General features: G+C 43.8%; 1 protein-coding gene across 10 annotated transcripts in view; it reads left to right on the top strand.

Annotated features, from left to right (window-relative positions):
• The window catches only part of nlgn3a (neuroligin 3a), an 89,024-nt gene that overhangs the window by 9,578 nt on the left and 56,042 nt on the right, over positions 1-23,404 (top strand). For 3 of the 10 annotated variants that reach the window (XM_071923036.2, XM_071923035.2, XM_071923040.2), the window contains one exon: positions 9,064-9,213. In XM_071923036.2, the coding sequence (XP_071779137.1) occupies positions 9,064-9,213 (150 nt within the window). Of the gene's footprint in view, positions 1-808; positions 881-6,223; positions 6,262-9,055; positions 9,214-23,404 lie in introns of all 10 variants that reach the window. The other 7 variants (XM_071923032.2, XM_071923030.2, XM_071923033.2 and 4 more) reach the window with 5 other exon arrangements.

Below are 23,404 nucleotides of genomic sequence, written 5' to 3'. Positions count from 1 at the left end.
CACCTCTTGTGTGGGGGATCAGATTGCCATCTGTCTTAAATGTATCTTTAATGCATATGCAGCTGGGCATTCATGTGGAGAGGCTTTACCTTAATGCCCAAGGCACAAATTGATGCCAGGTGCAAAGGTGGTGATATTGACCAGAGAAAATAGAGGCTCACTAGATTGACCATGGAAGTCCCAGTTGAAACATGCAAATACCTTGGTCAGAAAGTCCTTTAAGAATCCAGTCGGCTCTAAAGTGCAATCAAAAGCAAACAGAATCATATTTTGGAGGTGATTATTATTTGGAACTTGTCATTTCAGCAAGCTAATTGAGTTACATTCCAAAAGGATTGGATATAGATGATTTTCCTTTTGAATTTGCAAAGGACTTTCTGACTCGGATAATGCCAGTTATGTATGACTCTGCTCCCAGACATGTTATGGTATCAATGGAATTCTGTTTAATATTGAACTTTTTGTGTGAGTTGTGTTTTGATTCCTGCCCAGTCTAGCCTACAGTCTTTTCTGGGGAAAAGTGTTTTTCTTTCTTTTTTTGTCTTTTTTTTTCTTTTTAGTAATTTTGTAAATTATGAAATTCTGTTCATATTTTTTTTCTTATTGTATGTGCTTTGTGTGTTGATTAGAAATGTCCTTGAATCATTTTGTAATGGGATTGATATATTCAAACTAATTATTCACCTGGTCTCAAATAATGTTGTGGCTTTGTACTGAATTGCTTCTTCTTTCCCCATCTCTGTCTTGCCAAACATGCTATTTTGAATTTCCCTGTGCCTCTCTGTGTCTCTCCCTGCTTCAATATTAGGGACCCATGCAAAAAAACAGGGCGAGGATTTATCGGAAAACGACGGTGATGAAGACGAAGGTATTTTTCATGGTGAACAAAGATGGTGCATGATTTCTTTTACTATTTTCAGATCATTTATTGTTATTTTTTCTTTTGTTTTATCTTGTTTTGTTTTGTTTTACTTTTTTACGCTTCTAGATGCAAATGCAATCATCATGCACCCCCTGTCACATTATAATCTGTAGAAACAATGTTGTTGAGAATGATCAAATGTTGGCGCGTGTGTGTGTGAGTGAGTGTGAGGTCTATGTATTAGACTATGTTCCTACGCATCTGATTTCAGCTGATGAGTAGGGTGTTTGGCTTCAGATTCAGATGGGATCCAGTAGCTATCTAGATAACAGCCCGGGGTTGAGCCATTTTAATATCTCATATAGTGACTGGAGAAACTGTTATTACAAGGCCAGGGGAAGCGGTGAGAGCCCCCTCTTAAGGTGTGGCCGGCAGTTGTATTTGTGGCGATAATGGCAGAGGGAATGTGAAGCAGCGGTGTAATATCAGACTTTTCACCAGGTCTGGCAGCAGATTTAGATGAGGAGCGCTGGTTCAGGAGTGCTGCTGGAGAGGATTAGAGGAGAGAGGGGTAGAAAATGGGAAGTTGCTGCTCAGCAATCGCATTGTTCACTTTCCATATTTATCTTGGGATATTCCTGGCTCAGGGTGGATCTCTGCCGAGATTAGAATGAGAGACGATTCCCGTGCTGCAACAGAAACGGCTTAAGTCCCCGAATCTAAATCAAACCCTTGATATCGCCCCGCCCTTGTCTTCCCTTGCCACTGTAGGGCAGGTGATACAAGCGGCATGTTAGGTATCAAGGTAAAGCCCTTGACTTATACTCCATGTGTATGTCAAGGATGGATTGGATTTATGTGTGTTGTGTGTACAGTTGGTGGACAAGGTGTATGTGTCTGTCTGGAATGAGGCTGTTAGTGTTGAGGCTTTCAAAACGTGTTGTAGGCATATGGATCCTGTATTTGGCAAGAAAATTGAGGCATTTACCCCTCAGTGTGTCCTAACCAGGTAATTCTACCACTTTCCTGTAGGTTCACTCATTTGATTTCTAAGGAACAGGCGCAGCGGAGGCCAGTTTTGCTGCGGGTCCTGCTTTGGGTTTTGAGTCCAACTGAGCCAGTCTGGCCAGGGGTCTTTCCAGATGTTTAAGGGCCTGTAGTGTGGCCCCAGCCTCTATGCCAGTGGGCTCCTCTCTCACATAGAGGCCTCATGCTGGCCTTGATCACAGAACAGGAAGCGTTGCCATGGCACCGCTTTGACACACAGGTGTTGCCTCATTCAACCCAGGGTGAGCTGTTGCAACTGAAGCCAAATTGCCTTCAGTCTATGCCTTGACTGTGTGTGTGTGTGTGTGTGTGTGTGTGTGTGTATACATGTGTGCATGTGTGTTTTTTCTCCTTCAAGCAAGCCCACGTGTGTCAGTGTCCGTGTATGTAGCTCTAAGTCCGTTCAAAATCGCTGACAACTGCCGATCCCTTTGTCTGGCAAGTCTTTGCGTGCATACACAGTGGCTTGGTCTCTGAGCTGTTGTGCAAGACTAGCCTCAGTGAAAATGTGACAAGTCTATTCTTTACCGAGCGAAACTAATGCTATTTACTGAGCATCACCGTAGAAGCACAATACGGTCCCAGCCGAATCTCCGCCACAGCACTGTAGCTAATGCGTGTGTGACAGAGTTGGCCATCAATCCCTAAACATGATCCAGAGGATTTCAATTGTTCTGGTGAATATGTCTTTATTGAAGTGTCATGGCCTGGCAAATGAAACCAGGGTCCAGGGACCCCTCCCTGAGCAGTGCTACCTCCACGGTAAAAAAAAAAAAAAAAGAAAAGACTACATGCTGAAGGATGATTTGAGTGTTTAAGTACAGAGACAGAGCAAACCACAAAGTCCTAGTAAGCTGTTTCACATACCACAGCCAGTACAATACCGACTTGGCTGTAGTATTAATGCAGGTATTAGCAAGATCCTTTTCTACAGTAAATATATTGTATGAATTACCAAAGAAAATCAAACATTTGTATTTAAGGTAAAGGACAAATAGAATCAGATCATATGCAGATTCCCCGGTCTCTCAGTCTTTAGCCGATGCACCTCATATTCTGCTTCAGTCCAGAGAGCCGCTATCTCGTCTGGTTTCTCTGTCTAACCCCCTCCATCTCTCAGTCTGTTCATCCCAGCATTACCATGCTGTCTCAGTTGGCAGTCTGTCTATCCTGGGCTAATTCCCTCCCAGCTCCACCATATTTGAGCTGCCCTCCTCCCTGTTATAACCCTCCAGACATGTTCTCAAATTCAAATAAGCTTTATTGGCACCATCAGAGATTTCGCCAAAGCATTGAAATGGCATCATTTTACAATAGAATCAATCAGTTTACAATAGAGCGACCAATAAAAACATTTAATTGGGCCGGGGAAGTAAGCAAAATAAAACATGTGCTGTAGTGAGGAATATAATGACCTCTTTTATATATGAATATATAGGAGCTTCAGTCTGCTGGCTGTCCCTAGGGCTCTGTCTCAGTCTTTCAGTCTCTTTGTCTCTGTCTGTGTCTTTCTATCCGTCTTTCTGTCTGCCTGCCTGTCTGTCTTCCTCTCCGAGCAACAATCAACCCCTCGGCACCCCCAAAGTGCATTCTAATTCCGCGCAGCACTCACTCCAGCAACACGAGAGCGTGGGCCAAGTTGCTGTGATTTACCCCGGCCCACAATCAAGACTCAATTTTACAGAGGCTGTTATTGCACTGTAAAAGGGAGCGCGAGCTTTCAATCACCTACCTGCTGTTGTTAGATAAAGGTGGGCATGTAAATAGAGGAAGTGTGGCTGTGTAGGAGCTAAATCTCCCAGGTGGAACATGGCAGTGGTGCTGAGGTACTGTGCCCAGTGTTAGGCAGAAAGAGGCACGCAGCCCTCCCCACTCCACCCCCCTCATCTCTAGAGTGTCTCGTGCCACGGCTGCCTCGGCCCTCTCCCACTGATGAGAAATAGATGTGTGTGTGTGTGTGTGTGTGTGTGTGTCATTTGGCGCGCTGAGACTCTAGCTCTAATCAGGGGGAACGCCTCCCCCCTGTGCGAGTGTGCACACACATGCACGCACACAACGTGTACACCCACATCCATTTAATCAGCGAAGCGTCCACACATGCACACACGTACCGATAAACAACGCTTCCTTCCAAGCACTAGGTACACACATGTAGACACACACACACACACACACACACACACACACACACACACACACACAAACCCCCCTCACCCCCACCCCCATAGAAGCTCTCCATCGTTGCTGTGCCAGGGAGCGGAGCTGAGCTCCACCTGCCTGGGTATTACCATTAATTCCACTGCACAGGCCCGACTGGATCCCCATCCAGCGCAGCCCTCAGCTCGGCTCAGGCTGCCTGGGGAGCGGTGAATCGACAATGGGGGCAATTCACACACTGTCTCTCCATTCTGCCACTATCCCATTCTCTCTGATGTGGCAGGGATGAGGAATCATGCCCCTTGAAGCCCATTTATGCGGAGATATTTGGAACGCCGCTGCTGCCCAGCTTCTTTCCAAGATAAGCATTGCTGCTAATGGTCGATCCACAAGGGCATCATTTGAGCCGTTTCAAAGGATGGGAGAGCCGGCTGTTGCTGTCATCTTTTTTTTTTTTTTTTTGTCCTTTTACTCTTGAGTGGCACAGAATAATTGGCAAGGCAAAAATATGCGAAAACACGCTGCTCTTGAAAAGTTTAGGCAATGGAACAAGAGCGGAGGCAAGCTTGGAATTAGTTCATCGACGCACTTTGATTCTTTCCTTATGCAATGCCGTGTACAAGGCGTCCGTGTGTGATTGTGCTGCATGTACTTCTGTAACATGTGTTTATGGGTGAGCTGCGTATGTGTGTGTGCAAGTGTGCATTCACTGTGTGTGTCTGTGTGTATGTGTGTGTGCACATGTGTGTTCAACCCTTCCATGGTGTGCACAGTGTAACAGTGGCCTTCGTGGCTTCCACCAAAGACAGCTGCCTTAGCCTGCAAGACTAAAGGGCTAGTCTTTCACTCTGGGGGCAAACAGCTGTCTGTTGGTCTTAGAGATGACAGCACCTCTGCAGCTACCTCCTCTCATCTAGATCCAACCCAGCTCTAGGGGGCTTTGGCTAATAGCCTTGTAGGCTCCTCTCCGTGTCTTCCCTTTTATGTTACTCAGCCTACGTCTATCTCCTTCCCTCTTTCTCTCTCTTTCTCTCCCTCTCTCTCTGCGTTCTCTCACGTACGCACACTGCTCTGTCCTTTCCAGAAGCAGCACAGGTTCACAGTAAACATCAATGCAGCTGTCTGCAGTGTTACCAACATCATATTTAATGCACAAACACACAGAGCAGGGAGCAAGATGTCACCTTCACACAAAGGTCATTCCTCCCATTACATTTACTGTAGAGATGTCAAGATTCAAGGAAGGGGCACACGCGCTCACACAGGCTTGCAAACACACACCGCGCCATTTTCACATTCCCAATGTCATGTTAAGGTTTTCTTTACACACGGCATACCTCAATTTCTCTCAGAAATGTCAAGTATTGTAAGGAACGGTGTGAAATCGGACATGGCTGAAAGAGCCCAACTGTAAGGTGCTCTTTTCCTGCCCAGCCCATCACTCCTGAGGATGTGCAGGCGCTGAAAGTCCGCTGGCTTAAAATAGCAACAGCTATGCAACAGCTATTTTTTTTTCAGGTCTACCTTCCACTGTCTTCCTCGAGTCCAAAATAGAAATTTTGTTACTGTGTGTTCCCTCACTTTAGCCTTCTTTTCTCCAAGGCCTAGCCATTGCCCTAAGTCACACACAGTTGGTTCTGTATGAGGGGAATTTTAAACAGACATTTAGTGACATTTAGGATACTGTCAGCGACTTGTACAATTGCACAAGCCACTGTATAATTCTGTGTAATTGCGCTGCCTGTTTTGCAAGGAGCTCCCCAGATAAACTGAATACAGTTCCTGGATGTGAACATGGCCAGTAATGGACTTGTCATGAGAGGAGCGTGAAGCTTGGGCTGACATGAGTACTACAGTAGGGTGCATGTCATGTCCTGCCACATCAGGACATTGTCACCCATTCCCCCCACCTCAGACCTCACTGATAGCCGCTGACAGCCACCATGTTTTACCAAGTGTTGACACAGTGAATGCCACCGACACTTATCTCCACTCGCCTTTGTCCTGCCCCGCTCTGGAGTGACAAGGCTGGTTCTGGAGCTGAAAGGGGGACCCTAACGTCAGATTTATGACTGACTGCTTTCAATGAAGTGAGAGAGACAGAGAGAGAGAGAGAGGCAAAGGACAAAGAGGTAGAGGGAGGGCAGAGAGAGAGAGAGAGAGAGAGAGAACAAGGGAGAGGAAGAAGGAAAGGAGTGCTCCCAGCCTTCCTGCTGTGTTTCACTTACAGCAGCATCACTCAGAGCCTCGGCCCGGCCCTGAGTTATCCCTCCCACTGACACTCCAATCAGTCCACAGCCACTGTGATGCGCCCATGAAAGGTCGTGCTCCCCAAGTCCTGCTAAACTGCATGCCCCTGTGATGTATTTGTAAGTGGGACTATTTTTTGGAATTAGACCTCAGCTTTCTTCAGTTTCTTTAGGATTTTCTATTTATTTTCTCTACTCTCCCAAACAAGTCTTTACACTGTTTGTGTAATGCGTGCTGAGAATATACGAGTGTATGAGAGTATCGGTTTACTGTACAGTAGATGGTGCACGATCTCGCTTGTCTGGTTGAGAGAATTGTGTGAGAAAATGATGCATTACATAAATTATGTTTCTGTCTTGAAGTTCGCTCACTCACTCATTGCATATCAGCTGCCATCTACATTTTTGAATAGCCCTTTCTATCATGCACATATTTTTTGTTCATCTCCAGGTCATGAGTTTATTTGTCAAATTTCTTATTTTCTAACTCATTGTGCATGGAGTTCAATTGCAGATGTACTGGTATGTGCCTTAATCAACGTATCTCTGTTTCCTTTCCAGCACAGAGCTCTGTGCTCCATTTTGGACTTGTGATGCTCTGAATGTGTGTTGATGTAATGATGTGTTTGCCTTGGAGAGGTAGTGAATCAGGAACCAGCTCTTTCGAGGTAGCCTCTTAGTCACCTGTTTCACCAGATTAGATCATCCACAGCGACCGATAAAGCTCTGATTTGATTGGTTAGGATGAGCTAGTCACATCATTACCTCCAAGCCATGCAGCCCAGACGTGGATATATCCAGAAAGGATTTTTTTTTCACAGTAAACCAAAGTCCAGTTGCACTCTGTGGCTTGTACATTTCCTATGACTCAAATCAGTGGCACTGAGTACTGTATATCACTTCTGTGTGACACATCCAACATCAGATCCAGTCAAGAAATAGATTAGAACAAGTGGAGCTGCAATGTCTTGTATCACTCTCCCAAAGGGATTTAACTGTTGTCATGGAGACATGATGTGAATCAACAAAAGAGGTGACTGATAACATTGACATGACTAATCTCTTTTCTTATTTCTCCCTCCTGTTACTTCTTCCTCTTTGCCATTCTCTTTGTATCTGTGGCCCATTTGTTTGAGTAGCTTGTTTAGGATATCGTTCTGCTGTTTTTCTCTCTTTCTCTCCCTTTCTCTTTCTGACTGTACCTCTCATGCTTTCTCACCCCATGCATCCCCTCCTCCTCTTGTGTAAGATAAGTGTGTGCAGAGAGAAGTGTCAGCTATAAATCACGTTTCACCGTATAGCCCTCTCAGATACCAGCAAGATAAAGAAAGCCATAAATAAGGGCACATCATATACAAGTTATTGCTTCGCTTTTAACCGTAACGGGGCCATGAATAACCGAGGGAATAATGAATAAAAACAGTGAATCAAGGCTCAGCTCTGCTATAGGGGGCATAGAAAAACCTTGTCTCTACAAAATGCATTTAAGTAGTCTTCCTCGGTTGAGCATGCTAATGTGATGGGGTGCATAACGACGAGCAGTGCCTGCAGATGGATGCAGATTGGGCTGTGCAGGATGTGGTCTGCGATTAGCTGTTCTTTAGGATTTTGAATTTTGGCTCTCAGTCACCATAGCAACCAGAATACAATACCACCCTTTTGAATCTGAGCCCAGCGGTTTGCTTTCTTTCTCTCTCTCTTTCTCTCTCTCTCTCTCTCTCTCTCTCTCTGCCTCTCTCGCTGTCTTCCCCACTCTTTGCCCTCCCTCTGCCTCTCCCTCTCATTCTCACTACTCTCAGGGCTTAGGGAGGAGAAAAAGAGGCAGGGAGTTGGAAAGAGAGAGGGAGGGAGGGAGGGAGGGAGGGAGGTAGAGAAACGGGGAGAGACAGGGGAGAGTCTGTGACTGAAAGCGATACAAAGTGAGGGAGGGGAAGGCGAGAAGCTACACAGAGAGAGGGGGAGCAGGAGCGAGAATGAGAGAGAGTTTCTTGTCTTGTCTCCCAGCTCTAGCTAGCCAGTCAGTAATTCAGTCTATTCCTCACACAGAGGCTTTTTTCTTCCCCCTGCCTCTGGACGCGCTTTATCTGGCTGGAGTGTCGCTCCAGCTGGGTATCAAGCTCTGGTTTGGGGATAAAATAAACAACGTTTTACCAAAACTGAAGCACAAATTTAACTGCCGGCAATGCCAAGCAAGACCGGGCAAATAAATTGTTGCACAGAGATAGGGCTGTGTAAAAAGGAGGCCCACGGTAACATTGTGTAATTAGCCGGTGCGTTTTCCTATCACTGTCAAGCCAGATTAGCCTTCTCCCTGGTTAGGAGATGTGTCAGAGTACCTCTCTCTTTATTCTCCCTAATGGCTTCCTGCGTGTCTATATTGGGAAATGGGTCTGCCTCCTGGAAGGCAACACAAAACCAAATAGAACCCTAATAGTTTGGTTTATATGAGGTAAATAGCATGCTGCATTGTCAGCAGAGATGGCCAATTACTATAATAGAGTTCAACTTGTTTTCAACATAATGAGTGGACATTAATTTGTGTCTTATAGAGCAGATATGAAGAAAAATATTTTCCCATTTCCATATGCGGGCCAGCAGACTGTATCCTTGCAGCTGGTATCTGGGAGGTGACTGTCAGTTTGTCTGTCTGTTTGTGGCGTTTGCCCACCATGTGCTGTGTCTGAGCTGACCCTTGATCGGAGTGGGAGGACGGCAATGTGAATGTGTTAATGATGGCCACTCTTGCAGACATACGAGATACTGGGGCCAAGCCTGTGATGGTCTACATCCACGGAGGATCCTACATGGAGGGGACGGGCAACATGATCGATGGGAGCGTCCTGGCCAGCTACGGAAATGTCATCGTTATCACTCTCAACTACCGCGTCGGAGTCCTCGGTAAGCACCACTCTATCTTTTCCTCTTTTTTACTCACCTCCTTCTCCAAGGACATTTTTCTGGGGCATCTTTGTAGGCCGGCTAGGTATAATGAGTGCTGTTGATTGCCACATACAGTACAAAACAGGTAGAGGGAAAACAGCGCAGTAAATACATGGATTGGTTCCCCTGCTTCTCGTTGCCGTGGTGCTCGTGTATCAAAATCACTGTAATTGAGTGTGCTGAATGTGTGTTTGTTGTTGTGACTGGGGTTTAGAATAAATTAAGAAATTATTGTAATGAGGTTGGGGAAAAAAAACGCAAAGTGATGAGATGGGCGTGATGCTAGAGAGATAGAGAGGGGTAGAAGAGTCTGTTAGGGAGAGAGGGGGCTGAGTTGCGGTTGGTTGCGGATTGACTCACACAGCTGAATCCTCTTTCAGACACTTGTGTGTGCGAAAGAGAGAGAGGCAGAGAAAGAGAGAGAGAGCGAAAGAGAGAGAGAGCTCCATGGAAACAGCTGCAGCAAAACAAAATGGAGTTTGTTAGCACACTACCCAAGCTTTGTACCTATTCCATCCATCTCTCTGACACAGCTGATTTCTCCCCTCACACATTTTTTTTTTACCTTTAGAGTGATTGCATATAGACTACAAACACAGTGACTGTGAAATGATATTTCCAGGTTTGTATTTGTAGAGAATATTGCTTCAGCCTCAGATTTGGGCCAAATTGTCGGCAGCCGTTAATTTAAGGAGCTGTTTGCCTCACCTTGGCGTGTGGCTCCTCAGAGAGCTGCAGATGTCAAGAGGAGGAGGAGGAGGAGGAGGAGGCTGAGCGAGGAAGAGTTGTGTTTTGTCCTCCAGGACGTTGAGATGACTGCTGTGGTTGAACTAGATTCATCCTGAGACTCTCTTCTGATGGAGACGAGAGCGATGCGGCCTATCGATTTTGCTCGCCTTGAATGTGCTGCGTTTCCCTCTGTCATTTTTTTTTTATTTTTTTTATTTTTGAAGTATCATTTGGAGTGCTGTAATCAGCCTTCGGGGTGGTAAGGTGGGAGCGCTAGCTGAGCATGCCTCTTGCTCCTGCCACTGGGTTAAAGCTGAGCACGTAAGCCTAATACAGATTCATGATCATATTTCTTTCATGGCACTCCAATTATGAGTCAGATGTTTCTTGTCTTGCCGCCGCATTTCGCTAAATGTCATTCTACATGCATGCACACACATCCGCAAACAGTACATACAAGTACCGTACACAGGCACACAAAAGCGCGCACACACACACAACACGCTCACAAGCGCATACACGCATATACATACACACAAAAAGACACACAAATACACGTTGTACGCACACATGCACAAACTCGCTCACACACACACAAACACACACACAGATCACAAAGCAGCTCTCTTGGTGAGCTCCCCAGCAGCCATTCTGAGAGATGAGCGGAGAAGAACTGATGCATGTAGTTGAGCGATAATGTCCACTGCTGCAGTATGGTCCGATAATCTCCCTATAGTACAGCTTTAAACTGTTATTACAGACACACTCATATAAAGCAAATAAAACTAAGGCCAGGGAGAAATCAAACCATGATGGGCCAATTAACACTAAGCTGTCTGAAGATCTTCAATCATAAATTGCGAATTGCCATACTTAAAATTTGAGAAAATTTGGTTCCATATCGTCATTTTTCATCTAACTGTTTTTAATTAATATGGGTGTCGCTAACACATTCAGCCTTAATCTAGTCTAATCAGGATTGAGTAGCACTATCGACTGCATAATATTGTGGACACACTGTACGTTAACCTATACTGGAGATAGGCGCTTTTACTGCGTTCGTAGTCCAAAGCGAAACACTCGCCATGTATCCTTCCAGGTGAAAATCAGTTGACAGCAAGCGGAGAGCAAGACGCCTGGTTTTAACTTTCTCTACTGTACCTTAATCTCAAGGAGCCATGCGGCAGGACTCCCTTCATTTAAATACTGGCAGCGGCAAAAAAAAACAAAAACAACAACAGTAATTTAGATTCTAAGCACGGTGAAACAGTTCCAAGAAGAATGGCAAAATAAATAAATAAATAAATAAATATTAATGAAAAAATGAATGCTCTTTTAATTAGGCTGCTTAAAGGGATGAGGGAATAATGGAGGCTGAGAGAATTAGACAAGATAATGAGTTTAAAGTGAAAGCAGACAAGGCAACTCAAACTATGCTTTCTGACACTAATATAGCTCTCCCACCGTCCCTGGGCAATCTGAATATGGCATTAATAATGCAGCAAACACCTTTGAAATGCACACAGCAATCTGAATATTTAACTCATTTCACACAGACAATAGGCCTAATCTATTAAGCAACACAGCCCTCACTAACAAATTTGTACTGAAAGCATTTTTAATGTGTGAAACGAAAACATTTTAGCTAGCAAATTTAAACAAATTGGACAGCACCGAGCCTTCAAAATATTGGTCATGAATGTTTCTTTTATTTATTTCATCCATTTCGTTTTCATTACATCATTTTTGCAGTATCACACTTTCCAGCATTTCAGCACTTTTTGACATTTGACACAAAGAGAGCAGCAATATTGATGGATGGTGCTGCTCAGTGTGTAGAGAAATATGCATTTAGCATTTGTTGTATAGGAAAGAGGAGTATTTCCATGAGTGAAAAAGGTGGAAGTGAAAAGGACAGGTCACAGTATATTTCAGTATAGTTTTCTAATATAAACATGGCCGCTACAGATTCTACTAAGACAGAGAAACACACACACACACACACAGAAAGACAGGGAGAGAGAGAGAGAGAGAGAGAGAGAGAAAGAGATGGACAGAGGGGAGAGGAGAAACACTCTATAAAGAAGGTTAACACGAAAGAGAGTTGTAGAAATTCTATTTTAAGACTATCTTGTGTCGAGTCGCCACCATTCCCATTCCAATTAAAGAGGAGTCCACTAAGTTTCTAGTGCTGTTCTATCATCTCTGCAGCTCTTAGCCCTACGCTGTAACGGTAATTATTGCTTCAAAGTGTGGACCACAAATCTCCTGGGGCCCCATTTGGAAACTTTCATATCTCAACTTTTCCCTATTTAGATGAATGGGAATTCATAACAGATTTAATCTTTAATTACTTATTGACCCACCAGTATGATTATCCCCGGATGAAATATTGAGAATATACTGTTACACTGTTCTGTTTGGCCTTGTCATTCTGTGCTTGGGTCAGGGACCTGAAGAGCACATTTTGTTTACCGAAGGGAAACAGTGTTTGCATTTCCACTCATTGATTTGTGTGTGTGTGTGTGTGTGTGAGTGTGTGTGTGTGTGTGTGTGTGTGTGTGAGAGAGAGAGAGAGAGAGAGAGAGAAAGAGATTGCGTGCTTGTGTGTTTGTGTGTATGTGTGTGTGTTTCAGAGTGTGTGACTTGCGTGCCCCCGTGCGTGTGCATGTGCATGTGGTGTGTGCACGTGGTGCGTGTGCATGTGCCTAGTTGCCGCGCCTCTCTAATGATGTGTAATGAGTCCCAGTCAGAGGGGAGTATCTTGTATCACTGCTCTTTACAAATATAATTACTCACTGGCTCTCCAGAGCATGTCAATTTCCTAGTCCATTGGGGGGGGGGACTTAATTACTAGTTTCCAAATGCATTAAAAATTAACAAAGGCTGCCTCTCTTGCCAAAACCCAAGGTGAGACTCTTCCTCTCAGCCAACTGCTCTGAGAGGAGCATGGTCAAGTACAGTCTGTACTGTCTGTTTCACCTCTAACAGAGTTTATTTGTGACCCTTGATGTCTATCTCCCGTATCTGTCTGATCTCAGTTTTGTGATGGAACCGTTGCTGCTGTGGATTGTCACCTTAGTCTTCCTAGGTTAGATGGAATTCAGACCTTTAAAAGGATAGCTTGAGATCCAATCAAAATAACCTCAACCTATGAATGTACATAAGCAGCACATTCAGCATTGCAGTAACAGCGCTGGTGACTCAGCATTGATTTGTTGAATTGCCAATGTTACTATGTGTGTGGTATATACTGTAAGTGACTGTGCCTTTCTGTTATATCCCCTCTCCTTAACTCAGGATGAGGCCTGTAGGTAATTCTGCCGGGGATTTGGGAGCGAAAGATATTTGTGGCTGTGCTTCAGTGACAGCACAATACTGTAGAGCGCAATATAGTCAAGCACACAGGTTTGTATAGTAGCTTATGATTACAGCGTGCAGTTGGAGTACGACTGCTGAGCCCCACTGAGGGCTGAGCTGCACCCAGCAGTGCTCGCGGCCTCTTGACCCAGTAGCTGTGGCCTGCTGGGCTTTAGTTAAGTAATAATGCTATAGGAGCTCATCTGGACACAGCCTGGCGGAGGTCATGCCAGGTATTTCTGCAGGATATTATGGCGTTAAAAGCACAAGAGCAGCATGTTGTTGTGGTACGTTCCTCTCTGATCCAAAGTAATCTACTGTAGATTTGTTTTATCTTGTCCTTGCACAGCCATTATAAAATGATGAATACGGAAATAACATTTTTTTTTTTTTTTGTACTAGAAATTCAAGTGCAGGATGTAATCCCTTTGGGCACATATCATTTTCGAGGATGACTTGGATCACAAAACAAACGGTTCTATGACTAACTACAGTGTAAAATTCTACATGACAACCCCCTGTATGGGGGAGATAAAAACAAACCCACCCTGTAACATGAGCCTGCCTCAGTAAGCGCTCCCAGTCTCAGTCATTTTGGGAAACATCTGATTTATGAGCACAGAATTGAGTAGAGGAATTCTCAAACAGTAGGTGAAAGAAAAACCGAAGGCAGAGTGACTTCTCTCTGTCTTCCGTTATCAGGAAGGGAGCTGAGATGGATATTTACTTGTTTTCATTGCCATTTGGATGAATTCATCCAAATTAAGCAGAGAACAAAAACATTTATTCATCCTATTAATGTCAGGGAGTGAGGGATTGAAGTAATGGTTTTCATGCTCCAGTCTGCAGCAGCTTGTTGATGCTGCTCTCCTACAAATCACTGCCAGGAAATTAACTCTTAAGCCGCTCTTGCCAGACTCACAGCAACAAACGTCTGGCTCTGCAAGACAGGGCAGAGATAGGACCTATTGTTCATCAGCGCTCAGCTCTTCACTGCCCCCAAGAACATGTTTCCTTTCTAGCTGAAAATATTGAAAAGTATTGATTAAAACTGAAAAGGGATAAAGCTGCCCAGGATTGAACCCCTTGAAATAATGGAGCACTTGCTGTCATCACTTACACAGTAGAAACTAACTATCTTCTCCACATGCTTGCTGATTTTTAAATGGTTCCATGTTATTATATTATATAATTATATATTTTAAATAACTTATTTTTGACTAAAATGTCAGGTGGGACCTTGTTATTCCAAGGTCATGATGTGACATCAGGATGAGGTAAATGTACCACGGCAGTTCCACTTTCATTTCTGAGTTTGACAACAGCATTTAAATTGCAAAACCACACAAACAATTGATACGATAAAAACATAAAAACAACTATAGATCCAACACAGCTTTTATATTTTCTCTACAACATTGTATGTCCAGCTGTCTTAAATCCTCTGCATACAATGTTGGCTGTATAGCCACTTACAGAATTAAATACAAATACAGGCGGTGCATTATTTTTAAGATATCATTGATGATATCTTTTATTAAGGGAAAATACAAGGTTAAGGGGGGAGAAGGTGTCAGGTCGTGGGTTTCAAATGGGTGTGTGTGTGAGGAGAGAGGAGAGGGAGTGAGCACAGATGTCAGTGTGCTAAGGTTCTTGGCTTGAAGCAAGCGGACGCCATCTTCTCCTTTTTCTTCTCCTTTTTTTTCTCCTTACTCTGAGGGGTAAAGAGCTTAATAAATCTCCTCATCACGGAAGGCTTCTTGGGCTTTTTGTTGAGTTTTCCATCTTTCTCTCCAGAGCCTCCCACCTCTGCCTCTCTGTTGGCAGATTTGAGGGCCTCGTCTTCCATCTCATCGGCCTTGAGATCGCTGGAAAGAGTCTGGGTGGTCAAGGCCTCTTGTGCCTTCTCTTTCTCAAGCATCTGCTGGTGTTCCTTCAGCTTGATCACCAGCTCCTCTACTGCCTTGAGCCTCATGGTCTGCTCATGGTCTTTCTTGAGCATTTCCTCCATCTTTCGTTGGAAGACTTCCTTCTCCTGGCAGAGGACCTCCTTCTCCTCCTTCTGTGCGGCAATCTCATTCTCGAGATTAGCGATTTCTTGCCAGTGTTGCTGCTTCATCTCACAGATCTTGTTTTTCATGGCCAGCTCATAGGCACTCTGGAGATTTTCGTGGCATTTAATTTCTTTGCGGAGGTGCTCGTTCTCCTGCCGCAGGACCTCCATCTCCTCCTTCTCTGTCTTAAGCTTGGTGGAAAGCTGTTTTCTGCAGGCGCCCATCCTTCTCAGGAGAAGTCTCTTATCCAATATCACTTGGTGGAGGTCAATCGTCTCCAACTGACATGTCTCCAGTTTCCTGGCCAGCTCGTCGGTGTTCTGGAGCCTTTCCTTGAGTTCCTCTGTTTCTTGGCGGAGGCCCTCGTTCTCTCTGCAGAGGAACTCCTCCTTCTCTGCCTGAAGGTTAGTGGCCCGCTCACGTTCTTTCTGGAGAGCCATAATCTCCTTCTCGCAGGCCTCGAGTTTCATGGCCTGCTCCTTCATTTTCCCGCGGAGGTCCTTGTTCTCTCGGCAGAGGAACTCGTTCTCTGTGTCTGCCTTGGACTGCTCACGTCTGCAAAAGGCCTTCTCTCTCTGGGGAAATCTGGAACACTCCTCTTCTTTCTGGATGGCCATATTCTCCTTCTCGCAGGCCTCAAGTTTCATGGCCTGCTCCTTCATTTTCCTGCAGAGGTCTTCGTTCTCTCGGCAGAGGAACTCATATTCTTTGTCTGCCTTAGGCTGCCCGCATCTGCATTGGGCCATCTCTTTCTTGAGTGCCTTCAGGTGATGCTGCAGGCCCATATTTTCGTGTATTTGGTCCTCGTGTTTGGAGGCCAGTTCCTTATAGTTTCGCCGGATGCCCGCCTTCTCTGCCTCACACACCTTCAGCTTCCTGGCTAGCTTGATAGGATCCATGGTCTCCTCATCGTGGAGTTGTTCTTTCCGCTCCATGTCTAGAGAAGAACCTCCTCCTCTTTGAGGAGGCCTCTAGCAATAGTCTGTCTCTAAAAATATCCTGTTTCTGCTCTCTGCTGCTGTACTCTGCTCTCCCTTCTCCAGGTAATCGCTCACCGTCTTTGCCCACATGACCCTCTGTCACTACTGCATTCTGCTTTATGATTGAGTTCCAATTGCGAAGAGCGTGATGTCAGTGAAAGCCAATTGGTTGAGAATATTGGGAAGATTCCAAAGATTCAAAAGATGCACAGTTTTAACTGCAGTGAAATTAGAAACGCTGAAAAAAATGCTCCTCAGATGCAATGAGTCTCTGCAGTAACATGATTTGTTGCCTACATCTATTAACAAATAACCTATTCATAAAATTATCGTTTTGCTCATGTATTATCGGCTTCTGAATCCTGTCATGTAGCTAGGCCAGTTATACACTTAGATTAAAATTATTAAAATTATTATTAAACATTAATGAGGATATTTCATAGGCTATTATTCTGCCTGGTTTCCTTCTGGGGAGCATATAATTGCCCCCCACCAAAGGGGGGACTATGGATCGGTCTCCGTCCGTTAGTACGTTCGTTCGCACACATTGAAAAGACATGAGACCTGAGAACCATGTGGACTCAATCACAGGATCACAGAGCCAGAAATTTAAGTTTTGTTTCTCCACCATCTTGTTTCTCTGCTGAGATTGGGAGGTAGCTCGTTTCTCCCACACAGTAAGCAGGCTGACCAATATCATGCATGTGATAAACTGAAGCTTGAAAAGTAAAAGTAAAATCTATACAATTATATCATATCGCAGTTTATTTCCATGCATATGCGCGAGCTCTGTCCACCTGACAGCCCTCTGTTCTGTCAGCGGAGAGAGAGACACAGACAAGCATGGAGCTTTCGGCGTTACTGCCGACGCTTCCCGGGAGCACGGTGGCGGCCAGGGCTGATGGCAGGGCGCCGATTTGTTCCCAGTGATCCGTCCGAGATTTCGGCGGGGGTCCCGACGCCAATGCGTCACCGGGTGCCCGGCGAACGGCGTTTTCGGCACCGATGGGTACCAAGGATAGTTATCAAAGTTATCATAGGTAACATAATAGTCTACACACGCTACACACTTGGAGACATCAGACTGGGTTGATGTGTTGAAGTGAGAGTCAATGGAGAATTTTTGGGCAAACCTCTAACCACAAGACACTGTAGTTATTGTACAGTTGTTGGACTGTTGTACTGTTATTGCACTCATCACTGCACTACCACTGTGCCGTCAGTGTTGACTATTTATATCATATTACCACTTACCTACTGTGCAATACCATATATCACTTATCATTTAGCATTTATATTATTCATAACACTCACACTCCTGGTGTTGTATGTTATATTGTATATTGTATTATAAATTGTATTGTAGTGCACATTGTGTAATGTACGGATTGTATTTATTGCGTATTGTAGTTCTTATATTTTGTACTGTATTGAGTAAAAACTGGACAATTACAGTTTCTACATTTCAAGATATAACTTGTAAGCCTAATTCTGAGGAGAGTAGGCAACATAAATATATGGCCAATCTGTCCTTTCATTGTCCCATACGAAAGTGCTTATACAATTTCACTCATATTTCAAGTACACTCAGCAATCACTGACTGACCCAAGGGTGGAACTACATCACTGGTGGGGGACAACATGTTTACCATTTGCTTGTATTATCATGGAATTTTCTGAGTGTGTATGTGTATTAATGTGTTTTTAACCCTTTGGCTTGCGGTAGTTGAGTAGTGATAAGAGAAATCACATATAGTGCAGTGAGAAAATATTTACCCATATACATATTATTACTTATCATGAATTTGTTTTCAATTGTATTACACTACCAGTCAAAAGTTTGGACACACCTGATTGAATGCCTACTATGTTTTTCATTATCTTAAAGCCATTTTGATCTAAAGGCTTATGCTTAAATGCTTGATTCCTAGACAAATATAAACAGTGAAGTTGATGCATATGTATGAGTTTCTTTCCAAAGCCTTTGCCTTTCCATCAAGGCAAAGGGCGGCTACTTTAAAGAATCTAAAATATAAGATAGTTTGGATTTGTTTAACACTTTTTTGGTCACTGCATAATTCCATTTGTGTTATTTCATGGTTTTGATGTCTTTACTATTATTGTAAAATGTGAAAAATAGTTAAAATAAAGAAAAATGCGTGTGTCCAAACTTTTGACTTTTTTTAAATAGTCAGTAGGATATTTCTTGAATGAATTTGAAAAATATGTTCTCACTTGCAGAACAGGCACAGCACTGGGCCTTGATTGGCAGACAGTACCAATCTTCCTGATTTAAATGATGCAAACCTGCTGAGCGGAGGCATTCCAGAGGGTGTGTCAATTCAGATGCTGGAAACCTTCCTGATTGGAAGGATTTAAGCAGCTGTTGAGGGAGGGGAACCAATCAAGACTAATTGTGCGTTCAGATGCTGGTGGGAAGGTCCGACATCCGGGACTTCCGTGTCTGCTGCTAAACACCACTGCATTCATGTGCTATTTTGTCAGAAAATCAAACCTGGAGGACAAACGATAAACAAACATGGACGTCCTGCAGTTTAACAAGCTCATTTAACAAACTTCATCTAAACAAATGTTAATGATGGTTAGTCTGGCGAACTACAAAAATGCAATGAAGGTGTATGTGTATATAAGGGTTTTCTTTCTTCTGCCTTTGGTAGACATAAATCTTTTTCCGCCATATTGAAAAGGTTAAAGGTTATCATTGCATCAAAGCTTGGAAAGTTGGGTAGCAAAGTTTTCTCAGACTTTCCAGTTGTTTTTGTTGCTGTTGTTGTGAAGGGAGTTTACGTGAAACTATCTCCAAAAATGCATGCATCTTTGAAAATACTTTATTTGAATCTGCTTATAAGTCTAACCACCTAATACAAAAATGACAGTGGCTGCGTTCGGAACCGCATACTAACGTACTATTCATACTAAGTATGACATGAAATTGAGTATGTAGTGCGTTCCAACTGCATAGTATGTGAATTTTGTGTACGCGAGAAAATGCCCAGATGTGTACTAGATTAGCAAGAATTTCTGAGTATGCGGCGTGAGCTTACTGGACATACTCAACCGCCTCAAAATGCATTGCGTCTCTTACGTACGTACGTACGTTAAGGTACAGAAGAGGAAAACAAAGGGGGGCCGCTGGCCGGGTTTGTTTTCCTTCAAATCTCCGAAAACGTCGCAGCAGATTTACAAACAGGCGTTATTTGGATAAACTGACCACATATTGGGAATCTGCATGGTTACTTTCTCACCTGAAAAAATATTAAAACTTAATAAAGTGACATATTAACAGTCGTAGAGCCAAAATTACAACAGCTTTTAGCCTGCTTTAAAATCCCCGCTATCGCTGCCGGCTGGTGCGAAATGCATTCTGGGATACTTGGCTATATACTTAAGTGTGAACAGTCTGCTGGTAATGGCATACTTAATTTCATAATTTCAATCATTTAGTAGGCAGTATGCAGTACATACTCATTGAGTATGTAGTAGGCAGTACGTTAGTATGCGGTTCCGAACACAACCAGTGTCTTCATTAAACATCTGAACATACAAACAGTTGAACTCCTATAATTGGTCCCTTTTAAGTCAGTGTTGTTTGGTGCAATATCAGTGTGTGCCCATCAAGCCTAGTCATAGCAGCATTCTATGAAGCCAAATTACTTTGACTGAATCTCTCCTCACAGTTAGGACTCCAACTCAGATGGCTGATGTATTGTTAATGAGAATTTGTCCCTCTCATTCATATTACAACAAAAGGAAACAAGAACAATGCTCATTATATTTCATAAGCATGACATTTTAGAGACTGTGCCATTAAGAAATCAATTTCTACGGTGCAGTAGAGCTTTTTACCATGCAAAACCAGCTTTTGCTGTAGCACTGCCTTGAGATGAAAACATGTTGAGATGATCTCAGCGCTCTCACCAAAACAGTAAACATGCGTTTCAAAGACATCAAAGAGCTAACCTGACAATCGCTTTCATCTGGGTCAAGGGCCTCTGCAGCATCTCATGTAAAAATGAAACACTTCACCAAAAGATGGCAATATGAAGTGTACAGATGGAACTGTAGCTCACTGCAGGAAAATGTCAGCCTCATGTGTTTGTGGCTGAGATGCTTTATTGTTGGCCGTTCGACCTTTACTGTAAATGACGAAGCATGGAGGATGTGCTTCTTGTGATGCTGTGATTCACATCATAAACATGAGGAAATATTATCCCTATTCAGTCTAGTGGCACACAAAAATTTCCTGGTTAGAGTTTTATGGGTATAGACATTTGAGAAGCTCAATATTTACAGAGACCAGTATTTACTGAGCAGCTATCCTGCATGCACTGGCATGTCGTGGTGCTACAACAAGAGATGGCATTTCCATTTCCACCTTAGTAAAATCTGACCTAACACTAATTCAAAGGTAGCGCTGCAATCTTTGTGTATCCCACTCGCTGCCAAAACTTTTGTCATATTTTCAAGTGGTCCTTAAATTGAGTGTCTTTGAGTGTGAGCCTTGGATAAAGTACCCAACAGGCAATTCATAATGCAATGCATGCACAGAGGCAGGTATTGCCAATGTGATGATTAAGCTATTCTTTCACCTTTGGTTTTTGTGGTAGAGGCTATTAAGTTGCACAAATAGACTTCTCAGGGTTTTGTGTGAATCACTGGCTGGCCTTTCTCTTTGCATCCTAAGCCAGATGCCCTTTTAATAGCTCCACCAATAAATCCCAAACTTAATTCACACGAAAAGGGCCTTTTGTGTGACCCACTAAACTTAGTTGTATTTGGATTGGTTTACTGCTAAGCAATAGCAAAATGACCTTGGTTTCTCTAGGATATAAATTGATGGCCTTCTCCACCTTTAATGTCCTTTAATGCATAGCATATCAACTTGTGGTTTGCCTTGCTTTTTTAATTGATGTGTCACTAGATGGGTCATACTAAACTAGAATTGCTGAATATGTTTGAAACGTTGTTGATGATAATAAAACAGCATACAGATGAGGCCATAGCAATGACGGATCCAAAATCATCAGCATTAACACTCCAAAAATACATTGAGGTCCATAAAATGCCACAGAAAAACAACACAGTCTGGGTAATGGGAACTGCAAATTATTGTTTTGTTTCTCCACTAAGATATTGACACAGGGACCAAAAATCAATTAAATGAAAACAGTACATATCATTGTAAGAAGCCTTTGAACAAATATCATTCTGTCTAGAGATGGCTCCGGCAAGATATACTGTATACCCCAAGGTGAATATTTGTATTTCTAAGTCTTTTAAAACTTTAGTCTATTCCCAACTTGTATTGGGCTTCTTGTTTATGGTGCCTAAAAGATCTATCTGTGGTGATTCATTGCTAGAACGCTTTGTTTTGCTTTATACTCTGCTCTAGGAGGGAGTATGGGGCTCCTAATGGCAGCAGAGCTTTTCTTCTTAGTGCATTTGTCCTTGAGGGATTTTTAACTTCACAACCGAAAACACACAGGCACTTCTTCCTCAGGGCAAAATACGTACAGGTAACAGCCTTATCGAATGGAAGCCAGCATATACACCTTCCAGATGAGCCCGGTGTGGAATGTTTGATCATTCAGAGAAGAAAAAGAGCGTGGATGTAAAACTCCCCCGTTCGGTGTTTACTCCTCCTCAGCTGCACTGTGGAGGGGTAGGAAGGGAAGGATTAGACAGCGGCGGAGGGTGGGTGCGGAGAGAGGGGGCGAGGGAGGAGGAAGGGGGCTGAGATTTGCCCATCATCAGGTGTGTCCTGAGACAGGAATGATGTGTGTAAGGAGATATATATTGGCCAGGCAGGCAGAGATACTTGCTTCTTGTCTTGTAGAGACATTAATCATGGCCGGGGCTGAGCCTAAGCGCCAAGGTCAGCAGTCCTCACATGTGTGGGAGGCACACCCTCCACAGCTGCCACCACAAAGCCCCGCTACAGGCAAGAGATTGTCCGAAAGGAGAGGAGGAGGCGGGGGGGGTGAAGCTGGGATGTTGAAGTGTTGAGGTGGGAGCAGAGGAGAAGAGAGGGGAGGAGGAGAGGAGAATAAAGTTGCATGAGTGAAGACCCGGGGACGGGGGTCACGGCGGTAGATTGTTGTAAAGAGCGGTACTTGAGATGGTAGTGAAGGAGATTGCAAAGGTAGGTGGACATTTTAGGATAATGGATTAAGCCCGGGCGACACAGCTGATGGGGGCAAAGCGAGAGAATGGGACGCCGGGTTAAAGTGGTAGGTGGAACTGCTGATTTGTGGGAGATAGGGTGGGAGGCAGTGGGTGTATGAGGTCTGCTCACAGTCCTTTTGGTCAAACCTGTCGAGTAGGAGTTTGTGATTATTATAATAGGACAGAGGTGAGAATTATGCCTGAGCTGGGAGAGTCGTGCCTGTTAGGAGCTTAGAGAAAGATGCCAAGGTGCTGTTGGTTTAGCAGTATCAGATGTAGAGCTAGTCCTTCACTGCACTACGTTTTTTAAAACACTGTATCCACAGAGGGCCACTAGTAAGCAAATAGCTAGTATTATAACCATGACAGGTTATATTACACATCAGGTGAGTACCATATTTCTCCTCTGAGAGCTCATTTGAGGCCCCATAAATGGTTTTGAATGTGTCGTAACCCCAAGGAGGTCCATCTAGCATGTGGGAGGGCATTTCCGCTGGGCCACTATGAAGAAAATACAATAATTTTCTGCTTTGGTAATAAACAGAGGCGCAATATATCTTTACATTTTGTAGTGAAAGGAGACATGGCTGCAGTCCAACTCAGTCCAACTCCATCTCTCTCACTATTTAGAGGGCTTGATTGGTGTAAAATTGGTCCAAGTGGGATTTTCCACCATCTCCTTGGCCTGTCCACTCCTTTCAGCCCCGTGAAGGAGTAGATACTGTAGAGGGAAATGTAGAGTAGAACACACTGGAGGGGCTGGGTTACAGTAAGCCTGTGTGCAAGATATTTTGTAGGCCGTAACTTTGCCTGACTGCCTTTTGCTTATGTTACTTTTTT

This window comes from Centroberyx gerrardi, chromosome 16 (assembly GCF_048128805.1).
Source record: "Centroberyx gerrardi isolate f3 chromosome 16, fCenGer3.hap1.cur.20231027, whole genome shotgun sequence".
NCBI lineage: Eukaryota > Metazoa > Chordata > Actinopteri > Beryciformes > Berycidae > Centroberyx > Centroberyx gerrardi.
Note: the sequence above shows the minus strand (reverse complement) of the source record. Positions and strands in the feature narration are given on the sequence as shown.